At 41.7% G+C, this 26,109-nt stretch overlaps 1 protein-coding gene across 1 annotated transcript in view; it reads left to right on the top strand.

Moving 5' to 3' along the window:
* ITPRID1 (ITPR interacting domain containing 1) overlaps positions 1-25,342 on the top strand; it is a 128,001-nt gene extending 102,659 nt beyond the window's left edge. Inside the window, exons 10-15 of the mRNA XM_030796177.1 lie at positions 2,151-2,233; positions 2,656-3,960; positions 11,363-11,490; positions 12,153-12,264; positions 12,732-12,897; positions 25,266-25,342. Of these exons, the coding sequence (XP_030652037.1) occupies positions 2,151-2,233; positions 2,656-3,960; positions 11,363-11,490; positions 12,153-12,264; positions 12,732-12,897; positions 25,266-25,342 (1,871 nt within the window). The remainder of the gene's footprint in view (positions 1-2,150; positions 2,234-2,655; positions 3,961-11,362; positions 11,491-12,152; positions 12,265-12,731; positions 12,898-25,265) is intronic.
* Positions 25,343-26,109: the final 767 nt, after the last annotated feature.

The following is a 26,109-nucleotide window of genomic DNA, read 5'->3' as shown; positions in this document are numbered from 1 at the left end:
TAGAGGTGGTAGATAGTACTATATTCCCATAAATATTATTTTGCTTATGTCTTGTACACAAGTTACTTGGAAACATTTTAATTCTTTCAGGTCTTGCTTTTAAGGCTCATTAGGTGGGACCAAAGCAGTGGTCATTCTAAAGCTAATTATTTCTTATGCCTGAAGCAAGACACTTCTGATTATTCTACCCCTCAATGTCCTGTGAAATAGGAGGTTTTGCGTCTGGCTGGTGGGTGCATTCCCTATTCCAGGCTGTGGATGAGTAATGGGCAGTGTTTCCCCTGATCCTTTCTGATGGTTCTCTTCCCAGCTTTTGGTGGTTTCTCACATGCATGAGCTTGTCAGTACTCAGCTGAATACTCAAGACAGACCCTGTAAAGTTCTCTCGCTCCTTCCTCTCCTCTGTGTGCCCTTTGAACTCTAGCTGGCTCAGTCTTTTTGGACTCCTAGCTCTTTTTCCTCAGCTTCAAGTGTCTGCCAGGCTCAGCCTGGGTTCCCCTTTCACATGCCAAGACCTGTAAACTCTCTCAAAGCATTAAGCTGGGTAACTATAGGGTTCACATCACTTGTTCCTGTTTCTCAAGGACTGCTGTCTGTAACTGTCTGAGGTCCATTGTCTCGAAAACCAATTTTTTTTTCACATATCTTGTCTAGTTTTTCAGTTGGTTCAGGTAGGAGGAAAAATCTAGTCCCTTATTACTACAGATTTCCAGAAGCAGAAATCTCATTTAGATCTATGACTTGCAAATATTTTGTATTTTTTTACCCTTAACTATGTAACAAGAGGCAATGGCTAGGTCAAAGATATGCATTCTCAAAATTTTGCTCAAAGTTTCTGAATCTCTCCAGGATTGAGCTATTTTAAAATGTATGCCCTCTGATTTTTAGCTTTTAGTTATGTTTGAGGCTGAATTAAAGAATATGGAGTTTATAATAGTCAATTATACAAAATTGAGCCGTTACTTTCTCTTGACTTTGGCCTCAGGCTGAGGTAGCTGGGGTTTGGGCTGGGTCGGCCACCTCTGGGACTGTCTCCACTTGCTGTCTTTGCTCAGACACATGGACCGTTAAGGCGCTCGGGGATTGATGTCTACAGGGAGAAGAATGATGCTGCTCTTGTGAGTGGAACTGTCCTTCAAGGTGAGGCCCAGCAGAGATCTAAGCAGAGGCTGGGATCATTTCCCTCCCTTGAACTCTTCCTCAGCAGTCATTCAAAGGCAAATCCCCTATTTATCACTTAGGTACCAAATACTCAAGCACTGTATCTATGGACAATCAATTGTTTCCTCTTAATTCACTTCCCAGACATATACCTAATCTCCCAGGACAGACAAGGCTCCTCCCTCTGCTCCTTGTATTCTAAGGAGGCCACCTTGCAACCCCCCTCCTCCTGAGAGACTTCCTATTAGAGCCTATACTATGGTATAACTGAAAGCATTTCTCATTAAAGAAGAGAAAAAAAATTCCATAATTTAATCTTTAGCATGTTGACACTCTGGTAGCCAACTATTTTCCCCACAATATATAACTTAATATTTATGTAAGAATCTACAGATAGATTTAACATTTCATGGATGCTCCTGTTTACAAAGTCATAACCTGCCCACACGTGACTTTGCCCTTTCTCTGCATGTCCCAGCATGCAAGAAAAGAGCAGTGATCTAAAACACGAGCACAAACTTGTAGTCATAGAAATAGTCCAGCTGAAGTTAGCAAAAGGTCCTTATCCAAACTTTAGTAAAAAGAACAAGAATATGTATATATACACACACACAAATATATAAAATGGGGTCTTTTATTATTTTATTAGTGTGGCATTTAAGGCATGTGTGTTTCCTTCTGGATTTTCTTTCCCTTAGTAAAGATTCATCTCACAACCATATTGTTATTTGGTTTTGAGAGACATTAGTTTCTCTTCCTTCGTTTCATGTTTTATTCTTTGTATCAGGAAACCAGTGATGCAATGTTATGTGAACTCTCTGACAATTGAGAAAAAAATGTCCTTGGAATTCCCTCATTTGTTTTTTTCTTCCACACAGTGGGCATTTCTGCAGGATCCACGGTGTGTCAGGCACCTAGAGGGGTTGATCCCACTCCTGCTGGCCACATGTTTTCCCTTTAATAACCTCGAGACCTCTTTCCTTCTGCAGGTGCCAGGGTGGACAGAGCAAATAGCTGCCAGTCTGACAGCAGCGGGTTCCTGGAGGAGCCGCTGGAACCGCTGCCCCTCCAGGTAGGAGGGTTTGGAACAGGGCCCTGTTGCTCATTCCTCACATCCCACTTCAGCCCTATCAACCAGGCTGTCACCCAAACCTCACTCACAGCTAACTCAGAAAGAGGGGTGTTTTAAATCAAGCCACAATTGGAAAGGTTGGGAAGGCACAAGCCACCTGCACCCAAGGGGCAGGGATGATGGAGTCATATTAGACAAGGTGCCAGAAAGTGTGGCCTTCCTTTCCTTTTGATTTTTCTAAGCAAGGAAGCTGAGCCTCCTAGAGAGGAGGACCTTGGTAAACTGGTAAACAGATGGAAAATCTGATGTTGCAACCCTTGTCTCCTGACTCCTAAGGCAATGACAAGAAGAAAATCTCGCCTTAAACCTGTTGCCTCCTCCACTTCCTGACCTGTTTCCCTTTGTCCTGGTTTCCCCTACAGATGCCTTCCTTGCCAAACAGCCAGAGTCCTGCTGAGAATGGAGGTAGAAAGCCAAGAGATCAGAGCCACAGCTTAGTATCATCCCAGGACTGTCAGCTAGAATCAGATGGGCCAGATTCCAAGAGTAGGGCAAGCATGTCTTTTTCAAGCCAAGAAGCGAATGCCTTGGAAGAAAAGGCCTCAGTATCTGTGATGGAGGAAGAGTTTCTGCTTGAGGCCATGCAGGGGCCACTAGAGCTATATATCCCAGACATGGCCTGTGCCAAGACCACCACGAGGGGAGAACACCCAAGGAAAGACAGCCATCTGCGTCAGCTTCTGCCAATGCCCCATGCTGAATATGAGGTCACCAGACCCATAGCCACTTCCAAATATGATCATCCTCTGGGGTTTATGGTAACCCATGTCACAGAAATGCAGGACAGTTTTCTGAGGCCTGAGGGAGCTGGCAAAGTGCAAAGCCACTACATTGAGTCTCAAAGATCACCTGGAAATGATCATGCTCAAGACAAGTTCCTTCATGTTGACTCTGAGGCCCCACGAGAAGAGGAAAGCAGTGGATTCTGTCCTCACACCAACCACAGCTTACTCGTACCAGAAAGCTCATCACAGTGTGTCCCCAAGCGCAATGAAATCACACCTTATGCAACTGACCTTGCTCAAACATCTGAAAAGCCCATTCCCCACCTCCATAAACTGCCTGGAGATCCTGCCCAGGTGAAGTCAAGGTCTGGTACTTTGGGTCAGATACTACCTAGGACGGAAGCTGAGATGGAAAACCTTCCTCTAAATACTGGCAGCTCCAGGTCTATAACGACCCAGATGTCCTCCAGACTGATGTCGGCTGCTCAGAGTGCTGTGTCCTTGGGGACTGGTCCCAGAGGAACATCTTTAGAATGCACTATGTGTGATCCTGTTACCACAACAGAAACAAGACTGGGGACAGAAGCAAAACAGTTAAATGATGCTTCCATTCAGACTTCCATATGCGAGCTCAGGCCTTGGCATTTCTGTTCAGCTCTAAGCAACAAGGCCTTGACACATAGGCCCCAGCCCCTCACCAAATCCGTCTCTCTAGACTCAGGCTTCCCTAGTATCTGCCCAGTGGGCACCTGCCATGCTATAGCTGCCCACTGCTGCATCTGCTGTCATCACCACCCTCACTGCCATGGGGAGAGGCAAAGCCCTGGCCCTGAGCCCTCAGTCTGTAGGCACTGCCTGTGCTCACTTACTGGTTACCGGGAAGCCCAGTTCATGGTGACTTTGAAAGCCCTTCAGGACACTACAGTGAGGGAGCTATGTTCCGTAAGTGCTCACCCTTGCAAAGATGGAAAGGCAGATGCACCCATGATAAACACCTCAGGGATAATGTTCAGACTTCCTTGCTGAATGCAAGATCTCGGGGCAAACCTTTCTATTTTAAATCATGAATAACATTTGTAGAGTGCTTTATTGTTTATGATATAGTATCACACATTTCTTCTCAATACTTCCAATCAATCACCTTTAGAAATAAGCAAAGCAAATTTTATTATTAATCTTCATTTTACAGAAGGGAAAACTAAGGGGTAGAACCATACATTCGTATGTCTAAAGTTATAAGCATTAATACATCTGTAACTCATCTGCAGTTCTAGCTGAGTTCTGTGTCTTAAATTCGTTTAGCTGTATAATCTTGCACAAGCCATTTAATCTTTTTGTAAAATAGGGAGACTATTCATGCACTGACACAGGATTGTTTTAGGAGTAAATAAGATGAACCCTGTAAGGCACTCAGCCCGGCATGTGGCACATGAAAAGTTCTAGGTAATGTTAATTGTGTGGATGTGTTACTCTTATATGTGTTACTCTTATAATCAATTTTCATGACTGTTTTACATTGTTCAGGTCTTGAACTTAGAGCTTCTCACGTCAAATAGAGGGGCTTTTGGTCAACCTTTGCTGAGCCTATTTAAAGGTGGACCCTACTGAGGACTAAATGGCTCCAGCCTTCTCTAGCCCTTGATTAATCAGTAATTGTTTAATGAGCCCTGCCAGTACCTCCTTTTTAGCAAGTTTTCAAGGTAAGAAATGATCTAGGCTTTCAAGGCCAGCCATTGATTAAAAAATTAAGACTATTGCACATAAAACCACTTGTATAGAGAGTTGAAAAGGTAAGGGGGCTGGCACAGAGAACGTAGGTTGCAGCTGTTCAGAGCAGGGTGAAGTGGAACCACGATTTACTGAGCGCCTACTGTTTAGTGCCTGCCGAGTTACCTTCCCATTCTCTTAATTCCACAAATATTTAGTGAGTGCCTATGCTGACCATTTTCTGTTATGTCATTTAACCTTCATTTTAATCCATTCCATAAATATTTGTTGGGCTCCTAATGTATGCCAGGTCCTTCCTCCTTTATAGACAAGGAAACTAGAACTGAGCGAGTTTAAATAATTATCTCAATGCCTCCTAATGACTAAGTGGGAAGTCCAAATTCAAATTCAATTTGGGTAACAGTAAATTGCTTGAAATTACAGTCTAAGCAAAGAAGTGTCCGACTTTAAAATATCTAAATCTATGTAAGTGTAGAATTAATATTAGAAAGTGATTATTTGAAAGATAAAGCAAATTACTACTTAGCCTTTCAACGTATAGAAATCATGTTACATAAATGTGATGTAAAGAGAGTGATTACAGGAAAGTTTAAATAATTTATCAGATCATTTTTTAATTGCAAGACTCCCAGGCATTTGGAATATTTTTATATGAACCTAATATTAGTGAGAGTTGAACAGGTAAGAGAAAGCTTCATTTAGGCATAGTGATCAGTTCTAGGCATATTCTCCAAAAGTTCAGTGGAAGAAAAGAAAGAACAAAACCTAATATATGCTGGGTCCTTCTTGAGTATCAAAAGACCTTGGTTCAAATCCTGGATAACAGTAGGGCTGTCATCACCATAACCATCACCACCACCACCCACCACCACCATCATCATTATTATCATCATTATTTACATCATTTGTTGAGGGGATTTTAAATGCCCTAAGTAAGTGGTTTTCAACTGGAGATAATTTCCCACCCCTGAACTCCCAGATGACATTTTGCGATGTTTGGAGACATTTTTAGTTGTCACAACGGGAGGTGGGTGGTTGCTACTGGCAACAAGTGGGTAGAGGCCAGGAATGCTGCAAAACATCCTAAAATACACAGAACAGCCACCACAACAATGAATTCTTTGGCCCAAAATGTCAATAGTGTCAAGGCTGTAAAACTCAGCTCTAAGAGAATAAACATTTACTCAATCACATAGTTTGTAAGGGAAAAATGTTAGGGATGAAAGATAGCTGGAGAAGGTGACATTTTGAGAGGCCGTATGGGGGAAAAATATTAAATCCTAGAATTAGGTACTCCAGTTTTCACAAGGAAAGGCTGGTTGTTGGTCTAACATAGGAATGCACATCCCGAAAAAAGATTATTTTTCTAATTTACATTTAAGACAAGCATTACAAAGATTTTAAGTCATATTTAGTTTTATATTTTGTTAAAAATAACAAAATTGTGTTCAAAACTCCAGAAGAAATGGTTTTTCTAGACCTGTTTAATCCATCAGGCAAACCACGGCATCCAGAGAGCATGACTGGTCAGTAGCACAGACCAGTAAGACCATTAGTGTAAAAGGTTTGAGAGTCTGTGAGGTATTGGGGGTGTCCTGATGAATTTGCAGGAGCGTGGTTCTGGGGATTGAAAGTGCGAGTGGGCCTCTAGCACCTGGGAGCAGATTCGCAGGTAGAAGGATTGCAGCTTCTCAGAGGAAGGTAGGCTGGAAAGAGTAAGAGGTGGCCCTGGGGAAAAAGGCACAGGAATCCAGAACCAGATTCCTCATGGTAAGGACATTATTCCGAATAGGAGCAGAAGATTAAACCTGGGCCAGCTCCAGGGTGACCAAGTGTGGACCCGAGCTCTTCTTATTCCTCCTGCCTAGTGTCAAAAGAGGGCTTTGGGCATGAGTAGCCCCAGCTGTGTGGAGAGATTTGGCAGCTGGAAATAGATGTTCCTCCTGATTTGACACTTTGGCATATCAACACTTCTGCAGAAAACAGGGAGGTTTTGTGGCCCATTATGCTCAGTAACTATCCTCAGACATGGGTAGATTTTAAACAAGTAGGAGTTTGAATGGGTGTGAGGGCCACCATCTGAAAGCTTCTAATGCCTTGTCTCCTATTGCCTTCACCTTCTTTCCTCTTAGAATTTGCAATTATACAAAAAAAGGTACTTTTATATTCAGTTGATTTGGCATCATACACCTGCTGAAATGGATGCTATATAAGGTTTTAGCCGATGACAATGAACTTCCCTTTATTTACATCCAAAGAAATAGAAAAAAATACACTCAAAGGAAACAATTCAAACATACATGCTTATACGTGTGCATATGTATACTCCTATGCAGGTATACATATGTGCACAGGCACATGTGCTGGAAAGCAAGTGGAAATAAGAGATTGCATTCCTCCATCAGAGGAGACTGCTTAAAGACATTTAAAGCACAAAGAGAACAAGTTAGTGCATGCAGCAACATCTACTGTGAGTGAGCCTGGGTTTGTAAGGCCTGAAAAATGTTCTGAAGAAAATTGGCTTTAAATTAGATGCCAAGTGCTAGACAGGGCTAGAAAAATTATTTATGAAAATATTAACAGGACATAGCTCTTGGACCAAGTGAAGACTGTAAGCAGAGATGGACATCTCTTAGAAGACAATGGAAAGCTGGGCATGGTGGCTCACTCCTGTAATCCCAACACTCTGGGAGGCCAAGATGGGTGGATCATCTGAGGTTAGGACTTCGAAAACAGCCTGGCCAACATGGCAAAACCCCGTCTCCATTAAAAATACACACACAGACACACACACACACACACACACACACACACACAATTAGCTGGGTGTGGTGGTGTATGCCTGTAATCTCAGCTACTTGGAAGGCTGAGGCAAGAGAATCACTTGAACCCGAGAGGTGGAGGCTGCAGTGAGGCGAGGTCATGCCACTGCACTCCAGCCTGGGCAACAGAGAGAGCCTCCTTCTCAAAGAAAAAAAAAAAAAAAAAGAAGAAGAAGAAGGAAGAAGAAGAAGAAGAACAAGAAGAAGAAGGAAGAGGAGGAAGAAGAGGAAGAAGAAAAAAGAAGAAGAAGAACAAGAGGAAGAGGAGGAAGAAGAAAAAAGAAAGAAGAAGAAGAAGAAGAAGAGGAAGAAGAAGAAGAAAGAAGAAGAAGAAGAAGAAGAAGAAGAAGAAGAAGAAGAAGAAGAAGAAGAAGAAGAAAAGAAGAAGAGAAGAAGAAGGAGAAGAAGAAGGAAAGGAGAAGAAGAAGAAGACAATGGGAGTTCTGAGCAGATGTTGAAACTAAGAGCAATTTTAGGTAAAGGACTTGAAGACTCAAAAACACCCTTATCTTACCCCCCTAATATAGCAATATATAACACTGCAGAGAAACATTTGACTAATTGATAAATGCCATTTTTGTGGCCTTTTTGGGTTGTCTAGGGTAATGATTTGTTGATATAATTAAATTTTCACATATAAGTGAGTTCTTTGCAATAATTTGTTAATTCAAAAAAAATGGTTTGTTGGTATAACTAAATTGTTATATATAGGTAAATTCTTCAGGATAATTTGTTAACTTTAAAAAGTGTTAATTCAAAAAAAATTCCAGAAAAGAAGATGAGATCTATCAGAAATAAGATTTCTGAATATTAGAAGTGCTTCCATATTGTTTATGATTTAGTTTTAAAGAAAAATAAAAGTATACAAATAAGAAAAAGTAATAGCATATTCAAAGTGAAAATTCATTGTCTTTTGGTGATGGTGCTCTTACCATTGAAGTTAAAGTTTGTTTCAATGGGTTTGGGTCAGTAGAGCAGAACTTGCATTTGGTATTTGGGTTACAATCAAGCCTTTATATTGTAAGAAAAAGAAGAAATGTTCAAAACATTCTATTTTTGAGGGGTTTTATTTATTTTTTTCTTACCTACAGTTTTCTTTATTATGAAATCATTTCTATACTTAATTCTAGGGCTAAAATGTTTTTTTCCATGTTTCCAAATGACCAGAAGATGGCAGCGTTTCAGAATCTTCCACATCCCTCCATTCTCAGAGAGCAAACACTCCATCAGTTATTCCCAAACCCAAGCACCCCAGTCTTATACCTTTCAATCACAAAAGGCTACCCCAAAGTAACTAGATGAGCATAAAATTCAATGTTTATGGTGTTCAGCCTATTTGAGCACTACACTTCCATGATCCTGGTGTCACTGTCTCCAGAACTTTGAAGTGAATTTGAACCAGTTGGGAAGTCTTGGTTACCTGATAGGAAGCTACTAGAACCACTCAAACAGCTTGCTGCTAAGGGACAAGCAACTTATCCTTGTGTTCAGCTATACTGTGGTCCCTGCTATGACTCAGATCTTAGAAGAAAAGAAATGAACCAAGAGACGGGTTTGAAATCTTACTACCGTTTTTTGACCACAGACAAGTTAACTAGCCATTCTATGTCAGAACACGTATCTATAACAGATGCCCTTTGTGGTCTACAAGATCTTTTCTGGTCTTATGAGCCATAATCTAGCATTCCTGCCAATATCAGTATCACTTCAGAGATTCCCTAACTGGTTCAAATTCACTCACATTGATGCAAGAGTAATTGGAGAGCTTTACTATGCAAAATACGTTATTCAGTATAAAAATGAGAGGATAGAATCAAAACCAAACTCCAAAACCAAAATATGGAGAGTTTCCAGTATAAAAACATTACTCTTAGGAAAGTATTTCCATTATGACAATTCCAGTAAAAATAGCCATCAGGCTGCCAGGATGTTGGCCATGTGGTTTAGAGAGGAAGGGTAAGAAATCTCAGACTTCCTAGAAACAGGGCTAGAGGAGTCCACCTAGCTGTAAGGTTGGTCTCCATGGAAGGAAGAAGAAGAGAAGGTTAAAAAGAGCCAGCCTGCAAAATCAGTTTGAAAGAACATCACAGAAGCCCCACAGCATGCTCCCTGTTCCCATCTCACTGGCCATTGTCTCTACAAGGAATGCTGGGAAATGTAGTTTTTTAGCTAGACACATGGCTGCCTCTAAAGTATTCTTGTTAACAAGAATAAAGGAGAGAAAGATTGTGAGTAGTCAACTAGCAGCCTCTGCTACGCTGATTTTGGGAAGGGGTCCAAGCCTGTGGATCTGAAAGAGATGGCTTTAGAGCCCAACAAGCATTAATATTACTCAAAGTCAAATGGTTAGTGGCCCTGGAGTTCTGGGTCATGGATTTCAAAGCATGATCCAACCCAGGATACAAAACAAAGGGGATAGCGGGTAAGAACTCAGCAAGTCATCAGAGTGCCGGCAAAGGGACTGGGCTTGGAGATGCCAAAGGTAAATAGCTTTAGTTAAAGCCGTGAAAACAGATTGTGTTCAACAACTATTGACAGTAGGGGAAAGAGCTCAGCTCCACTCCAATTTGTGCAGAGGTGATTTGGGCATTCTAAAGAGAGAAAAAGGGAGGGTGGAGAGTAGGGGCTCAGTAGAGTCAGAAAAGTGAAAAATCACAAAGAATTGGTCCATGTCAATGCCATTAGACTAGCTGTGTTTGTGAGCCAGCAGTAACTGAAGTTAGGATTCTGCCCTCCCAGAGACCGGGGACAGAGGCCCAAACCTTCCAGATGATTACATTTCAAAGGAATGGCTCTCAGGTTCTTGAGAGAGACACTTCTGAGTTGTAAGAAATACATGTTTACAATTATAATCAACATTTAATAAATACTCTCAGAAAGGGCCTATGTCAGGTGTTGGTGAAAGCAAACAGTAAATTTTCCTGGCAGGCTTCAGATATCTCAGGCAGGCTTTTTAATGGGGGATGGGGAGGTTAAGGTCATCCCAGGGACACAGCCTTGTGCTGCTGGGAGGCAGACTGGAGGGTGGTCAAGTCTGTTAGTGGAGAGTTCCAAAGTTCTCAGGGGCTGCAGGAATATATTTAAATTAGAAAACCAAGGCAAAGGCACAGCCTGAGAGAGAAAGTAAGATTTAAAGGATGACTACATCAGGAACAATGGGAAGGATCAAAAGCGTAGACAAAGTTCAATTCTAGATTCCAACTCCTGGAGATGACAGGATGCCTAACCTTTGCCTGCCTTCCTCAGGGTGGGCTTGTTAGGTGGATAAATCTGATCCTGCAGATTCCAACCTCCAGGACTGTGACTAAGCAGGACTAAGACTAATAAAGATTATTCTAAGCAGATTTTCTTTAATCAAACACATACCAGCTGAACAGATGTGTTCAATGTTATTGATACTCAGAGTGAGGCAAGTACCCAGCACCAAAGTTAAACAAGATTAAACAGACTCAACTTCTCACAAACCCTTACTCTGGCCTTTCCCCTCCGTTCTACCTACATCCTTGCATCCCTGCGTCACCTAGGCCTCCAGACTGCCTTCCAGCCTCTGGGACATAATGATTGTCACCCAAAGGCCACCCAACAACAGCTGCCCTTCTGTCGCAGATGAGCATGGTCACTAGTTGTTTTGTGAGCCCGAATATTGGGCTCTTCCTATTCCCTTCCCCTTATATTAGCAGTAGGGCCTATTTGAGAAAAAAGTGAGCCCAAATGGGAAGACAGGCTCCACCATGGTGAGCTCTTGCAGAGGATCAGAAAGGACTTTCTTCTCAGTTCTTTCTCATTGTTCTCAGTGCACAGTCCATGAGATGGAAGCCATGAAGATGATATGCCAGAGTTTCCGGGAGTATTTAGAGGAAATTGAACAGCACCTTATGGGACAGCAGGCCCTCTTTTCCAGGGACATGTCAGAGGAGGAAAGGTAATTACCTAAGGGAGCCATAAAAGTAAGTACCAGCCCACACACCCAGAGCAACGAAGATAATCAGGGCAGGACAGATGAGCACCCTGGAGCAGAGCTAATGAGAAACCGGCCAGCTTTTCCTTTGCTTTCTTGGTCTTGTTCTTGCTTTCTCAGTGGGAGTCTATGAGAGCCATTTGCTAGATAGCAATACTTATTCTTGGAGGAGGTCAAAAGGCAGGCAGTCAGGGGCATTGCCAGCAGGATATCTTTAATCAATGGGATGGGGCTCGTGCAAATGCAAATGTGAGGAGTTATGAGAGTTTCGAAAATCTGCATTGGGGCTAGGGATGGAAATCTGGTTTAACTGTAAAGGGAGGGGCATACGGGTTCTTCTTGGGAAAACAGAAGTGTTTTAAAACTGAATAGTAGTGATGATTACACAATTTGGTAAATTTGTTAAAAATTATTAAATTGTGCTCTTAAAATAGGGGAACTATATTATACTGCAATAAAGTTTTTTTTTTTTAAAGAAGACAACCTTAGTAATGTCTGCAACGGACACAAATAAAGATGACATTCTAAGAAATTGCAAAGGAAGAACCTGTATTATGAGGAGACAATGGAAGATTGCACCTGGGAAGGATTGTTACATTTGGTTGTTTTCTATTATTTACTTGCAGGGAGGAGGCCAAGCAACTGCAAACGTTACGTGAGGCCCTGAGGCAGCAGGTGGCAGAGTTGGAATTTCAGTTAGGAGACCGGGCTCAGCAAATCAGAGAAGGGATTTTACTGGTATGGGTGATGGGGTGTGGAGTTTGACTATATCCGGCCTACCACAGGAAAGGTGCATTAAATGAGAAACCCGATTGTGCAATCATTTCAGAATCTAGGTTTACATGCCAACACCTTCATTTTAAGTATACAGAGAAGCACTTTAGTTTGCTCAAGGGTACACAGCAAGCTGATGGTGATTCTGCATCAGAATTCAGTTCACCTGTCATACCAATCTTCCCCCTGCCCTGTACATCATAGAGAAGTCCTATTAGCCCATTTTCCGAATAAGAATAAGAATCACAGGCACAGTGAAGCTCATCTTTGGAGCCAATATAAGCTAAGTCACTATCAGAATCTGCTGCTGGCTCAAAGAGCCCATTCTAGAGAATTGACCACCTCATAATGCCTAGCTCACAAGTTTGAGTAAGCTGTTTGGTGCCAATGTGATGTGCTGTTTACTCTTTTTCCTCTTGTTTTCCTTTTAGCAGCTGGAGGTTCTCACAGCAGAGCCACCTGAACACTATTCAAATCTGCATCAATATAACTGGATAGAAGAAAGCAATGGCCAGACTTCATGTTCTAAAATCCACCCAGGCATGGCCCCAAGGACTGTCTTTCCTCCCAATGATGGCCAGCAGGCTCCCTGTTCAGGTGGGACCCAGTTGGCTGCCTTCACTCCACCCACCTTGGAGAACAGCACCAGGATGTCTCCTTCGTCATCAGCTTGGGCAAAATTAGGTCCAACCCCTTTGTCAAATTGTCCTGTTGGAGAAAAGGATACAGATGTCTTCCTCTAGATCAGAGCAGGTTTGTTCACCTTCATACAAAATGTAAAGGCCCAGAACAGATGTAACAAGGAAATTTCAATTTTCCCCAAGGAGAAGGGTCTGCCAACCCATTGTCAGCTATATCTCTCATATTCTACCCTATGGTTAAACCCAAGAGGAGTTTAGAATACTCTAATACTCATTCAATATAGAATAACCGAGCACCTAGTATGTGCCTGGCACAGAGTAGGCAACAGTGACTAAATAGTATAGAGTCTCTGCCCTGCTGGAACTTACAGTGTAGTGGGGGAGATAGAATTGCAAACAGAAAGTATCTGAGACAGACCTCAGTCCATACAGAAGTTTATTTTGCCAAGGTTAAGGATACACACTCAGAAGACAGGTCTGTGCCTTTCTCCAAAGATGATTTTGAGGCCTTCAGCATTTAGCGGGGAAAGGGTAGCTAAAGGGGAAAGAGGAAGACATTTTTAAAAGGTGTGGGTACGTAAGAGGCAAACAGTCACATTCTTTTGAGTCTGATCAGCTTTTCTCTATGCGAGAGGGGGTAGAGGAACAGCCACTTATGCATTCATCTAGCTCAGTGGATCTCCACTTTTACAGAAGGTAAAATAAACATAGGGCAGAGGAAGCAATCAGATATGCATTTGTCTCGGGGGAGCAGAGGGATGGCTTTGAGTTCTGTTCCTTGTCCTGTACCTATTAAGAGAAGCTATCAATGTACTTTGTCAGGATAAAATTGAACAGAACTGTTTTAGACTAAAGATTTTAGGGCCCACAATTTCCCAGTGGGCAAATTGTGAGGGAGGTATGTAGCTTTTAAAAAAATCTTTTTAGCTATCTCATTTAGAAATAAAATGGGAGGCAGATTGCCTGATGCAGCTCCCAACTTGACTTTTCCCTTTTACTTCATAATTTTGGGTCCTGAGGTTTATTTTCCTTTCACAGAATATAAACATGTACATACATTTATTATTAAAAACTCTGAAGGAAATAACAGGTTTTATGAAAGAGAACACAGAAGGGAGTCCAATTTAGATTAATGTTCAGACAGCCCTGGTTGAGGAAGTAACAACAGAAGAGGGAAGGAGGATCCAGGCTCAGAGGTACCAGACTGTCCAAAAGCCTCCAGTCAGGCAGCCAGTGGGAGTACTGATGAAGCACCTACTGTGTGCAGACTACTGTTCTAGTGCTGGAGACAGCCGTAAATAAGACAGATGGACTTTCTACTCAGAAAGAGTTGGATGAAGAGTAAGACCAAAAAAAAAAAACCAACAAGCAAATAATTACGATCCTGAAAAGAGCCTCAGAAGACAGTGTGATAATGTTGCAAAGGGAAATGTGGAGTGAAACTGTACTGCATTCATCAGGGTGCTTGTGGAAGGCCTTGCTAAAGGGGAGGCTATTTGGGTAAGACCTGAAAGGTGAGGAAGTGGAAGCCAAGTGCAATTTTGCAAAAGAACATTCAAAGCAGAAGGAATGGAAAGTTAACAGGCCCCCAGATGTAGAGATAGCCAGTGCTGCTGAGTGCGGTGGGGCATGGAGATGGAGGGAGGGGAAGGCTGAGAGGGGGTCGGCCAGACTATAGGCCATGACCAAGTCTTTGCATCTGAATCCTTTTTCCAAGGGTAATGGAAAGCCACTGTAGGTTTTAAGCAGGGTTGTCATATAATCTGATTTACATTTTGAAGTCATGCTGGCTGCTTTATGGAGAAAGCACCCCTGGGGGTCTACAGTGAGGCAGAGTACCCAGCTAGGAGGCTGTTGCTGTCATCCCCAAGGTGAGAAGCAAATGTCCTCAAGTTGCTTCTGTCCAGCCTTGGAGGCTTGGGAGGCTCCCACCCCAGTGGAAATGCAGGGAATGGCACACAAAGGCCAGAGGTGCTGGGTCTCTAAGGAATGGAGAATAGATGCAGAATGGAATAGGAAAAACTGCTTGGAAATTAATGCCATGAGGGAAGCTTATAATCTGTATGAAAAGATGGCCAAAGGAGAGGTCACTTCTTAGCAAGTAACCTCAGAAACTAATTCTATTGAAACCACCCACTACTCAAAACCATCTCACATCCTGCTTGCACTCTTCCCCTTCCTTGCTTTTTGGAAAGCCTTTGACTCAGCAGAGCCTTCCTACCCTGGGGACCACCACACTATTTTTCCCATGGACTTACATTCTCAGAGTGTGGACATCCCCTTTCTGTCCTGAATTCTCTTCTCTTTCTCTATTCCTCAGTCCTCAGTATACACACACACACTCTCCAAGCATCTATGACCCTGATTACCAGCTCTCTCCAGTATCCCAGCCCAGCATTTTTTACTGTCCACAAGACATTTTGACCTGGAAGACTTGGCTGTATGTCTCACTCTTGGCTAAAGCTGACCTGGTCATTGCCCCAACTCAGTTCATCTTCCTGATCCTCTCCATCAGTGGCACAGCCTTTCTCCTTGCTGCAGGCTCAGTGCCACAGTGTGCATGGTCTCCTGCCCCCTCAGTCAGTCAATGACCACACCAATGCTGAGTCTACTGCCACAAAATACCGCCCAGAAGTTTCCTCAGAACCAGTTACCTGGTGACAGTGCAACATAGGTGCTTCCTAACTGCCTCTAGCCACCTTCTCTCCAAACTGCACTGGCTTCTGCCAGGTTGGGCTCCCTCAGCCACCATGTGGGTCATATTTCCTGGACCTACAGTGAATACCCAGAAAGTACTTTTAGAATATCCCAGAGAATGAGAAATCACAGAATCATACTTCCCCAGAGCAGCCTTCCACCAGAAATAAAAGTCCAGGCCCTGGAGTTATTATGCACCTCTCCTTGCCTCCCACTGCCTCATTTCTTTTTGCCACATCCCCATCTTGGCTCCTATATCATGGCTCAGCTCCCAGCTAAATTGACTCCTGATGCATTGCATTCGTGCCTCCAAATCGTTTCCCTTGCTAAACTCCTAAGCTTTTTACTCTTTACCCAGGTCGGGCTTTTGACCTCCCCTTGTCCATGTAGACTCCGAGCTCTCCTGCAGTTTCTTCCTTGCTCCTTCCCTGTGACGCCTATGGAATGAAGAGGAACACCTGGCTCTAAGATGTCCCTCACCTGACAGCCATCTGCTTTACCAGTCTCATTTCCTGCTCTGCCCTCAGATGAATCTCCAATTCTGCTCCCCTAAACCACCTCGTGTGTTCCTGCTCCCTCTCCTTTGCTGAAACAAATGAAGTATCTCACCAGTAAGTCCTAGGGCAGACCCCATCTCCTGCACAGGCTTTCCTTGATGATCTGTGGTGGAAGCGATCCTTATTTTTTGAAACTCCTATATCACTTTGCTTTTTTGTTAGGACACTGAAAACCTCCTGTCTTGTGTTACCATTATCTATGTAGGTCATATCTTCTTCAGTAAACTTAAAGCTACTTCAGGACTGTGTAGCACATACTACCCTGTGTTTAAGAGAGACTATCTAGAGGAAAGTACAGACTCCTTTCTTTATCATGTGTGACCTCGGGCACTTGCTCTCTTTACCCTAGTTTCTTCCTCTGTAAAATAGGGAGAAGAAAAACAACATAGAGTTGTTGGACAGAATAAATACAGTGAATCCCGTGCAGTGTTTAATCCAATGTCCATTGCATAGTAAGTGCTCAATGCATGTTGGCTATTATTACAAGTGCACATACCAAGAACTCAATAAATGCTAACTGTAATTACTGTCTTCCTTCTGTTGAAAAGAACTCTGTTAGCAAAGTACTTTATGCACAAAGAATATTACCTACTGCTTGATGAATGAATGAGATGAGGATAAATTATCAGTCTCAGGAGACAATGAAGAAAATGAACTGACTATGGTAGAAGCACGATTATAGGCTGTAGAAGGAACTGAGTTTAGATTGTAAAAAGGGACTTATTTGTGGATGGTTTTGACAGTCAGAAAGATGACTTCATGTGTGATGGAGGAGAGAAAAGACCATTTATTATTTTCTGATGAAGAGTAGCAAATGGAATCCCCAAAGGTCTCCAAACATTTAATGGTACTTCCTGGTTTACTCTCCTAACTCTTCAAAACAGAGCATAGAAGGGAAACCAAAACAGTAGACAGGCTGCTGTATCCCACCCAGGACCTTTGCTGCCTTCAGTGCATGATGAACAATGTTTGCTGATGCTGCCGCCAAATACCACCCCCAATTCTCAGGCCTTTAGGCTCAGACTGAATTATACCACTGGCATTCCTGGTTGTGTAATAAATGTGTGTGTGTATACACACACACACACTATATATATATATATATGAATACACATATAAATATGTATGTGTATATATATCTATGTGCAGGCACACACATGCACACACACAAAGAAAACCTACTGGTTCTATTTCCCTGGAAAACTCTGACTAATACAGTAAGGAAGAGCTAAGATATGGTGAGCCTATCCTACAAAAATACATACTGAGTCCTGCAGCTTATTATTTATAAGAAGCAACTGAGCTCTGGGGTTAAATTCAGGATTTGGGACTTAAATCCAACTCCACTACTTATTATTTGTCTTGGATAAACTATGTAACCTCCCTAAGCCTCAGTGTCATCATCTGTAATTTAACGGAGTTAATGCATACAGAGCCCTTTACAGCAATCCTGGAACATAGTTAGTGCTTAGCAAATAGTAGTACTATGATGGTTAGGATGGTGATTAAAGTAACAAGAGTAGGAACAATTTATTGAATATCTACCTACAGGCAAGGGACAGGGCTAAGCGCCTATTTGCATTATCACTTATCTTCACAACAATCCTGAAAAGTAGGAATTAATCTACACACATACACACACACAGACACGCACACTCGTTCAAAAAGACTGTAAGTTGTCTAAGCTCTGGCAACCATTAAGGGATTGAGTTGATTCTCTGATTTCCTGATTTGTTAAATCAATGGTTTGTCATGGCTCTGCCAAGCTTTGGGGTTTATGTGGTGCCTGACGCTAGGCCCAAGTCAACCAGAGGAATCCTGCCTCTGTCTGCATTATACATTGAACATTAGCAGAAATTTATTTTTTAAAAAAACAAAGATCTCATTGCTATAGAAAAATTTGAAAAACATTGCACTGTGCTAATTGCATCTGACGCTTGTAGTCAGGTATCGGTTCTGAGTTGCTTTCATACAAGGAGATGAGTTCCACCACGTGGGAATCCTTTTAAACCACCATGCTAGCAACTCTTAGCTTAATACCACTTGCCCACTGCCAAGAATAATGGCAAGAGCCCTTTTGCAGTTCCTGAATGATTGTCTGTGTAATCTTACTATTCCATTATCAAGTCCCAAGATCCTGTATTCCTTTTTTTGTTTGCTTTATGCATTGACCATATTCAACATGACTATATTCAGGAAAATCCAGAGCATGCATTTGAAAATAAATGGTATCCGTGAGCGACACAGAAGAGGGGAGATTTCTGCATTTCCGTTTGAGGTACCGGGTTCATCTCACTAGGGAGTGCCAAACAGTGGGTGCAGGACAGTCAGTGCAGCGCACTGTGCGTGAGCCAAAGCAGGGCGAGGCATTGCCTCACTCGGGAAGCACAAGGGGTCAGGGAGTTCCCTTTCCTAGTCAAAGAAAGGGGTAACAGACGGCACCTGGAAAATCAGGTCAGTCCCACCCTAATACTGCGCTTTTCCTACGGGCTTGGAAAATGGCACACCAGGAGATTGTGTCCCGCACCTGGCTCGGAGGGTCCTATGCCCACGGAGTCTCACTGATTGCTAGCACGGCAGTCTGAGATCAAACTGCAAGGCAGCAGCAAGGCTGGGGGAGGGGCGCCCGCCATTGCCCAGGCTTGCTTAGGTAAACAAAGCAGCCAAGAAGCTCGAACTGGGTGGAGCCCACCACAGCTCAAGGAGGCCTGCCTGCCTCTGTAGGCTCCACCTCTGGGGGCAGGGCACAGACAAACAAAAAGTCAGCAGGAATCTCTGCAGGCTTAAATGTCCCTGTCTGACAGCTTTGAAGAGAGTAGTGGTTCTCCCAGCACACAGCTGGAGGTCTGAGAACAGACAGACTGCCTCCTAAGGTGGGTCCCTGACCCCCGAACAGCCTAACTGGGAGGCACCCCCCAGTAGGGACAGACTGACACCTCACTCGGCCAGGTACTCCTCTGAGACAAAACTTCCAGAGGAACTATCAGACAGCTGAATTTGTGGTCTCACAAAAATCTGCTGTTCTGCAGCCACTGCTGCTGACATCCAGCCAAACAGGGTCTGGAGTGGACCTCTAGCAAACTCCAACAGACCTGCAGCTGAGGGTCCTGTCTGGTAGAAGGAAAACTAACAAACAGAAAGGACATCCACACCAAAAACCCATCTGTACATCACCATCATCAAAGACCAAAAGTAGATAAAACCAAAAAGATGTGGAAAAACAGAGCAGAAAAACTGGAAACTCTAAAAAGCAGAGCACCTCTCCTCCTCCAAAGGAACGCAGTTCCTCACTAGCAATGGAACAAAGCTGGACGGAGAATGACTTTGACGAGTTGACAGAAGAAGGCTTCAGACAATCAAACTACTCCAAGCTATGGGAGGAAATTCAAAACAATAGCAAAGAAGTTAAAAACTTTGAAAAAAAATTAGATGAATGGGTAACTAGAATAACCAATGGAGAGAAAGGCTTAAAGGAGCTGATTGAGCTGAAAGCCAAGTTTCAAGAACGACACGAAGATTGCAGAAGCCTCGGTAGCCGATGCGATCAACTGGAAGAAAGGGTATCAGTGATGGAAGATGAAATGAATGAAATGAAGCAAGAAGGGAAGTTTAGAGAAAAAAGAATAGGAAGAAATGAACAAAGCCTCCAAGAAATTTGGGACTATGTGAAAAGACCAAACCTACATCTGATTGGTGTACCTGAAAATGACGGGGAGAATGGAACCAAGTTGGAAAACACTCTGCAAGATATTATCCAGGAGAACTTCCCCAATCTAGCAAGGCAGGCCAACATTCAGATTCAGGAAATACAGAGAACACCACAAAGATACTCCTCGAGAAGAGCAACTCCAAGACACATAATTGTCAGATTCATCAAAGTTGAAATGAAGGAAAAAATGTTAAAGGCAGCCAGAGAGAAAGGTCGGGTTACCCACAAAGGGAAGCCCATCAGACTAACAGCTGATCTCTTGGCAGAAACTCTACAAGCCAGAAGAGAGTGGGGGCTGATATTCAACATTCTTAAAAGAATTTTCAACCCAGAATCTCATATCTAGCCAAACTAAGCTTCATAACTGAAGGAGAAATAAAATACTTTACAGACAAGCAAATGCTGAGTGATTTTGTCACCACCAGGCCTGCCATAAAAGAGCTCCTGAAGGAAGCACTAAACATGGAAAAGAACAACCAGTACCAGCCACTGCAAAAACATGCCAAATTGTAAAGACCATCGAGGCTAGGAAGAAACTGCATCAACTAACGAGCAAAATAACCAACTAACATCATAATGACAGGATCAAATTCACACATAACAATATTAACTTTAAATGGGCTAAATGCTCCAATTAAAAGACACAGACTGGCAAATTGGATAAGGAGTCAAGACCCATCAGTGTGCTGTATTCAGGAAACCCATCTCATGTGCAGAGACACACATAGACTCAAAATAAAGGGATGGAGGAAGATCTATCAAGCAAATGGAAAACAAAAAAAGGCAGGGGTTGCAATCCTAGTCTCTGATAAAATAGACTTTAAACCAACAAAGATCAAAAGAGACAAAGAAGGCCATTACATAATAGTAAAGGGATCAATTCAACAAGAAGAGCTAACTATCTTAAATATATATGCACCCAACACAGGAGCACCCAGATTCATAAAGCAAGTCCTGAGTGACCTACAAAGGGACTTAAACTCCCACACAATAATAATGGGAGATTTTAACACCCCACTGTCAACATTAGACAGATCAACGAGACAGAAAGTTAACAAGGATATCCAGGAATTGAACTCAGCTCTGCACAAAGTGTACCTAATAGACATCTACAGAACTCTCCACCCCAAATCAACAGAATATACATTTTTTTCAGCACCACACCACACCTATTCTAAAATTGACCACATAGTTGGAAGTAAAGCTCTCCTCAGCAAATGTAAAAGAACAGAAATTATAACAAACTGTCTCTCAGATCACAGTGCAATCAAACTAGAACTCAGGATTAAGAAACTCACTCAAAACCGCTCAACTACATGGAAACTGAACAACCTGCTCCTGAATGACTACTGGGTACATAACGAAATGAGGGCAGAAATAAAGATGTTCTTTGAAACCAACGAGAACAAAAGACACAACATACCAGAAACTCTGGGACACATTCAAAGCAGTGTGTAGAGGGAAATTTATAGCACTAAATGCCCACAAGAGAAAGCAGGAAAGATCCAAAATTGACACCCTAACATCACAATTAAATGAACTAGAAAAGCAAGAGCAAACACAATCAAAAGCTAGCAGAAGGCTAGAAATAACTAAAATCAGAGCAGAACTGAAGGAAATAGAGACAGAAAAAACCCTTCAAAAAATTAATGAATCCAGGAGCTGGTTTTTTGAAAAGATCAACAAAATTGATAGACTGCTAGCAAGACTAATAAAGAAGAAAAGACAGAAGAATCAAATAGATGCAATAAAAAATGAAAAAGGGGATATCACCACCGATCCCACAGAAATACAGTCTACCATCAGAGAATACTACAAACACCTCTATGCAAATAAACTAGAACATCTAGAAGAAATGGATAAATTCCTCGACAAATACACCTTCCAAGACTAAACCAGGAAGAAGTTGAATCCCTGAATAGACCAATAACGGGCTCTGAAATTGTGGCAATAATCAATAGCTTACCAACCAAAAAGAGTTCAGGACCTGATGGATTCACAGCCAAATTCTACCAGAGGTACAAGGAGGAACTGGTACCATTCCTTCTGAAACTATTCCAATTGATAGAAAAAGAGGGAATCCTCCCTAACACATTTTATGAGGCCAGCATCGTCCTGATACCAAAGCCTGGCAGAGACATAACCAAAAAAGAGAATTTCAGACCAATATCCTTGATGAACATTGATTCAAACATCCTCAATAAAATACTGGCAAACCAAATCCAGCAGCACATCAAAAAGCTTATCCACCATGATCAAGTGGGCTTCATCCCTGGGTTGCAAGGCTGGTTCAACATATGCAAATCAATCAATGTAATCCAGCATATAAACAGAACCAAAGACAAAAACCACATGATTATCTCAATAGATGCAGAAAAGGCCTTTGACAAAATTCAACAACGCTTCATGCTAAAAACTCTCAATAAATTAGGTATTGATGGGACGTATCTCAAAATAACAAGAGCTATCTATGACAAACCCACAGCCAATATCATACTGAATGGGCAAAAACTGGAAGCATTCCCTTTGAAAACTGGCACAAGACAGGGATGCCGTCTCTCACCACTCCTATTCAACATAGTGCTGGAAGTTCTGGCCAAGGCAATCAGGCAGGAGAAGGAAATAAAGGGTATTCAATTAGGAAAAGAGGAAGTCAAATTGTCCCTGTTTGCAGATGACATGATTGTATATCTAGAAAACCCCATCATCTCAGCCCAAAATCTCCTTAAGCTCATTAGCAACTTCAGCAAAGTCTCAGGATACAAAATCAATGTACAAAAATCACAAGCGTTCTTGTACACCAATCACAGACAAACAGAGAGCCAAATCATGAGTGAACTCCCACTCACAATTGCTTCAAAGAGAATAAAATACCTAGGAATCCAACTTACAAGGAATGTGAAGGACCTCTTCAAGGAGAACTACAAACCACTGCTCAATGAAATAAAAGAGGATACAAACAAATGGAAGAACATTCCATGCTCATGGGTTGGAAGAATTAATATCGTGAACATGGCCATACTGCCCAAGGTAATTTATAGATTCAATGCCATCCCCATCAAGCTACCAATGACTTTCTTCACAGAATTGGAAAAAACTACTTTAAAGTTCATATGGAACCAAAAAAGAGCCCGCATCACCATATCAATCCTAAGCCAAAAGAACAAAGCTGGTGACATCATGCTACCTGACTTCAAACTAGACTACAAGGCTACAGTAACCAAAACAGCATGGTACTGGTACCACAACAGAGACATTGATCAATGGAACAGAACAGAGCCCTCAGAAATAATGCTGCATATCTACAACTATCTGATCTTTGACAAACCTGACAAAAACAAGAAATGGGGAAAGGATTCCCTATTTAATAAATGGTGCTGGGAAAACTGGCTAGCCATATGTAGAAAGCTGAAACTGGATCCCTTCCTTACACCTTATACAAAAATTAATTCACGATGGATCAAAGACTTACATGTTAGACCTAAAACCATAAAAACCCTAGAAGAAAACCTAGGCAATACCATTCAGGACATAGGTGTGGGCAAGGACTTCATGTCTAAAACACCAAAAGCAATGGCAACAAAAGCCAAAATTGACAAATGGGATCTAATTAAACTAAAGAGCTTCTGCACAGCAAAAGAAACTACCATCAGAGTGAACAGGCAACCTATAGAATGGGAGAAAATTTTTGCAACCTACTCATCTGACAAAGGGCTAATATCCAGAATCTACAATGAACTCAAACAAATTTACAAGAAAAAACAAACAACCCCATCAAAAAGTGGGTGAAGGACATGAACAGACACTTCTCAAAAGAAGACATTTATGCAGCCAAAAAACACATGAAAAAATGCTCATCATCACTGGCCATCAGAGAAATGCAAATCAAAACCACAGTGAAATACCATCTCACACCAGTTAGAATGGCCATCATTAAAAACTCAGGAAACAACAGGTGCTGGAGAGGATGTGGAGAAATAGGAACACTTTTACACTGTTGGTGGGACTGTAAACTAGTTCAACCATTGTGGAAGTCAGTGTGGGATTCCTCAGGGATCTAGAACTAGAAATACCATTTGACCCAGCCATCCCATTACTGGGTATATACCCAAAGGACTATAAATCATGCTGCTATAAAGACACATGCACAGGTATGTTTCTTGCGGCACTATTCACAATAGCAAAGACTTGGAACCAACCCAAACGTCCAACAATGATAGACTGGATTAAGAAAATGTGGCACATATACACCATGGAATACTATGCAGCCATAAAAAATGAGGAGTTCATGGATCAAACTGGAAAACATCATTCTCAGTAAACTATCGCAAGGACAAAAAACCAAACACTGCATGTTCTCACTCATAGGTGGGAATTGAACAATGAGAACTCATGGACACAGGAAGGGGAACATCACACTCTGGGGACTGTTGTGGGGTGGGGGAAGGGGGGAGGGATAGCGTTAGGAGATATACCTAATGCTAAATGACGAGTTAATGGGTGCAGCAAACCAACATGGCACATGGATACATATGTAACAAACCTGCACATTGTGCACATGTACCCTAAAACCTAAAGTATAATAATAAAATTTAAAAAAAAAAAGTTTGAGGCAGCACTTTGGGAGGCCGAGGCGGGCAGATCACGAGGTCAGGAGTTCGAGCCCAGCCTGGTGAATATGGTGAAACCCCTGTCTCTACTAAAAAGATCAGCTGCGTGTGGTGGAGTGTGCCTGTAGTCCCAGCTACTCAGGAAAGCTGAGGCAGGAGAATTGCTTAAAAAAAAAAAAAAAAAAAAAAAAAAAAAAAAAAAAAAAAAAAAAAAAAAGAAAAAAGAAAATAAATGGTATCATTGTACTAAATATTTGCAGAAAGTTAGCATAGCAAACCTTTTGATTATGAGACCAAACTCAAGTTTAGAGTCATCTCATTTAAATGAAAATGAAAAAGAAGAAAAAGTAAAATCACACCATGTGATTATTTTCAAATTTAGAAATCAGCCAAGGAAAAATGTGGCCTCTTCTACATTAAAGCACAGGGTCCTACCCTGTATTAATTTCATTCCATCCAGATTCCATTTTAGTATTCAAAGCCAAAAGCTTTGAAAACGTAAGATCAATTTGAGAAACATTACTTGGAAACTCAAGTCACATATTTTCCTTGATTTCGTTTCGCATGAGTGAAGACCCAAGTTGCATCATGGAGACAAAAAGATGAAACCCTGAAGGTTGCTCTGAACCACAGTGTATGCATAGGCCATGTAGATTTGTGTAAGGATATTCGTTTTTTAGCCCACAGAAAAACACTCCCCAGAAAAAATGTTGCATTAGGTTTTGTTTATTTAACAGATATTCTCTTATAGGTGAATTATTGTCTGCAGAGCTGGAGCCCTTTTTTTTTCTTCAAAAGCAAATAATTCTGCTAAAGATGAAAAAATAAAATCAAAAGACTTTTTGAAGACACAAGACTCTGGTCTGTTGTAATTGTTTTTTCTTTGTTGAGAAAATAATCAGTTTCCAGGGTGTAACACATGTCGAACAAAATAGAACATTTGTAAAGAGGTTAGAGTATCAAAGTGTTGTCTCTTTGAGAAGAAAAAGTTTTAGAGTGTTTTAATGTGGAATGGTAGGTTGCATATGTAATTTCAAATTGTAATTTAAAACAATAAATAGTTCATGATGTGCAAGAATTGTAGGTTATTAAAAGCCTTGTCAAATTGTTTTTCTTGAAAATTGAGAGAACAGGAACAGAAGCCAAAATATGGATGGCACTCTTCTCTAACCCAAACTCAGCCTCTAATTGCCTAATCTTAAAACATTGGCAGATCAGAGGTTGGTATGGGATGCTTCCTCTCAGAATCTATCCCCAATTAAGAAAGAACCCTTCACATCAAGAATGATTTCAGATCATAAGAATCAAATTGAAGATTTTTACTTTTTGAGTACTTTAAGAACTCAATGCCATCCAATGCGCTAATCCCCTCCAAAACTCAGAGCCAAACCTTATTCATTCATCAGGAAAATGAAAGAAAACATTTCCTAAATGTACCAATGCTTTCTTCATTCCCATGATCATCTAGTAATTGCTTATTTGCTCACGGCAATCTACCAGAGTCACAAGGCATATATATTTTTCTTTTTAAAAACTGAAAGTATTTGGGGATATTTTATAACTGTGTAGTTGATGCGATTTAAGAAATAATGTTT

This window comes from Nomascus leucogenys, chromosome 17 (genome assembly GCF_006542625.1).
Source record: "Nomascus leucogenys isolate Asia chromosome 17, Asia_NLE_v1, whole genome shotgun sequence".
Taxonomy (NCBI): Eukaryota; Metazoa; Chordata; class Mammalia; order Primates; family Hylobatidae; genus Nomascus; species Nomascus leucogenys.
Note: the sequence above shows the minus strand (reverse complement) of the source record. Positions and strands in the feature narration are given on the sequence as shown.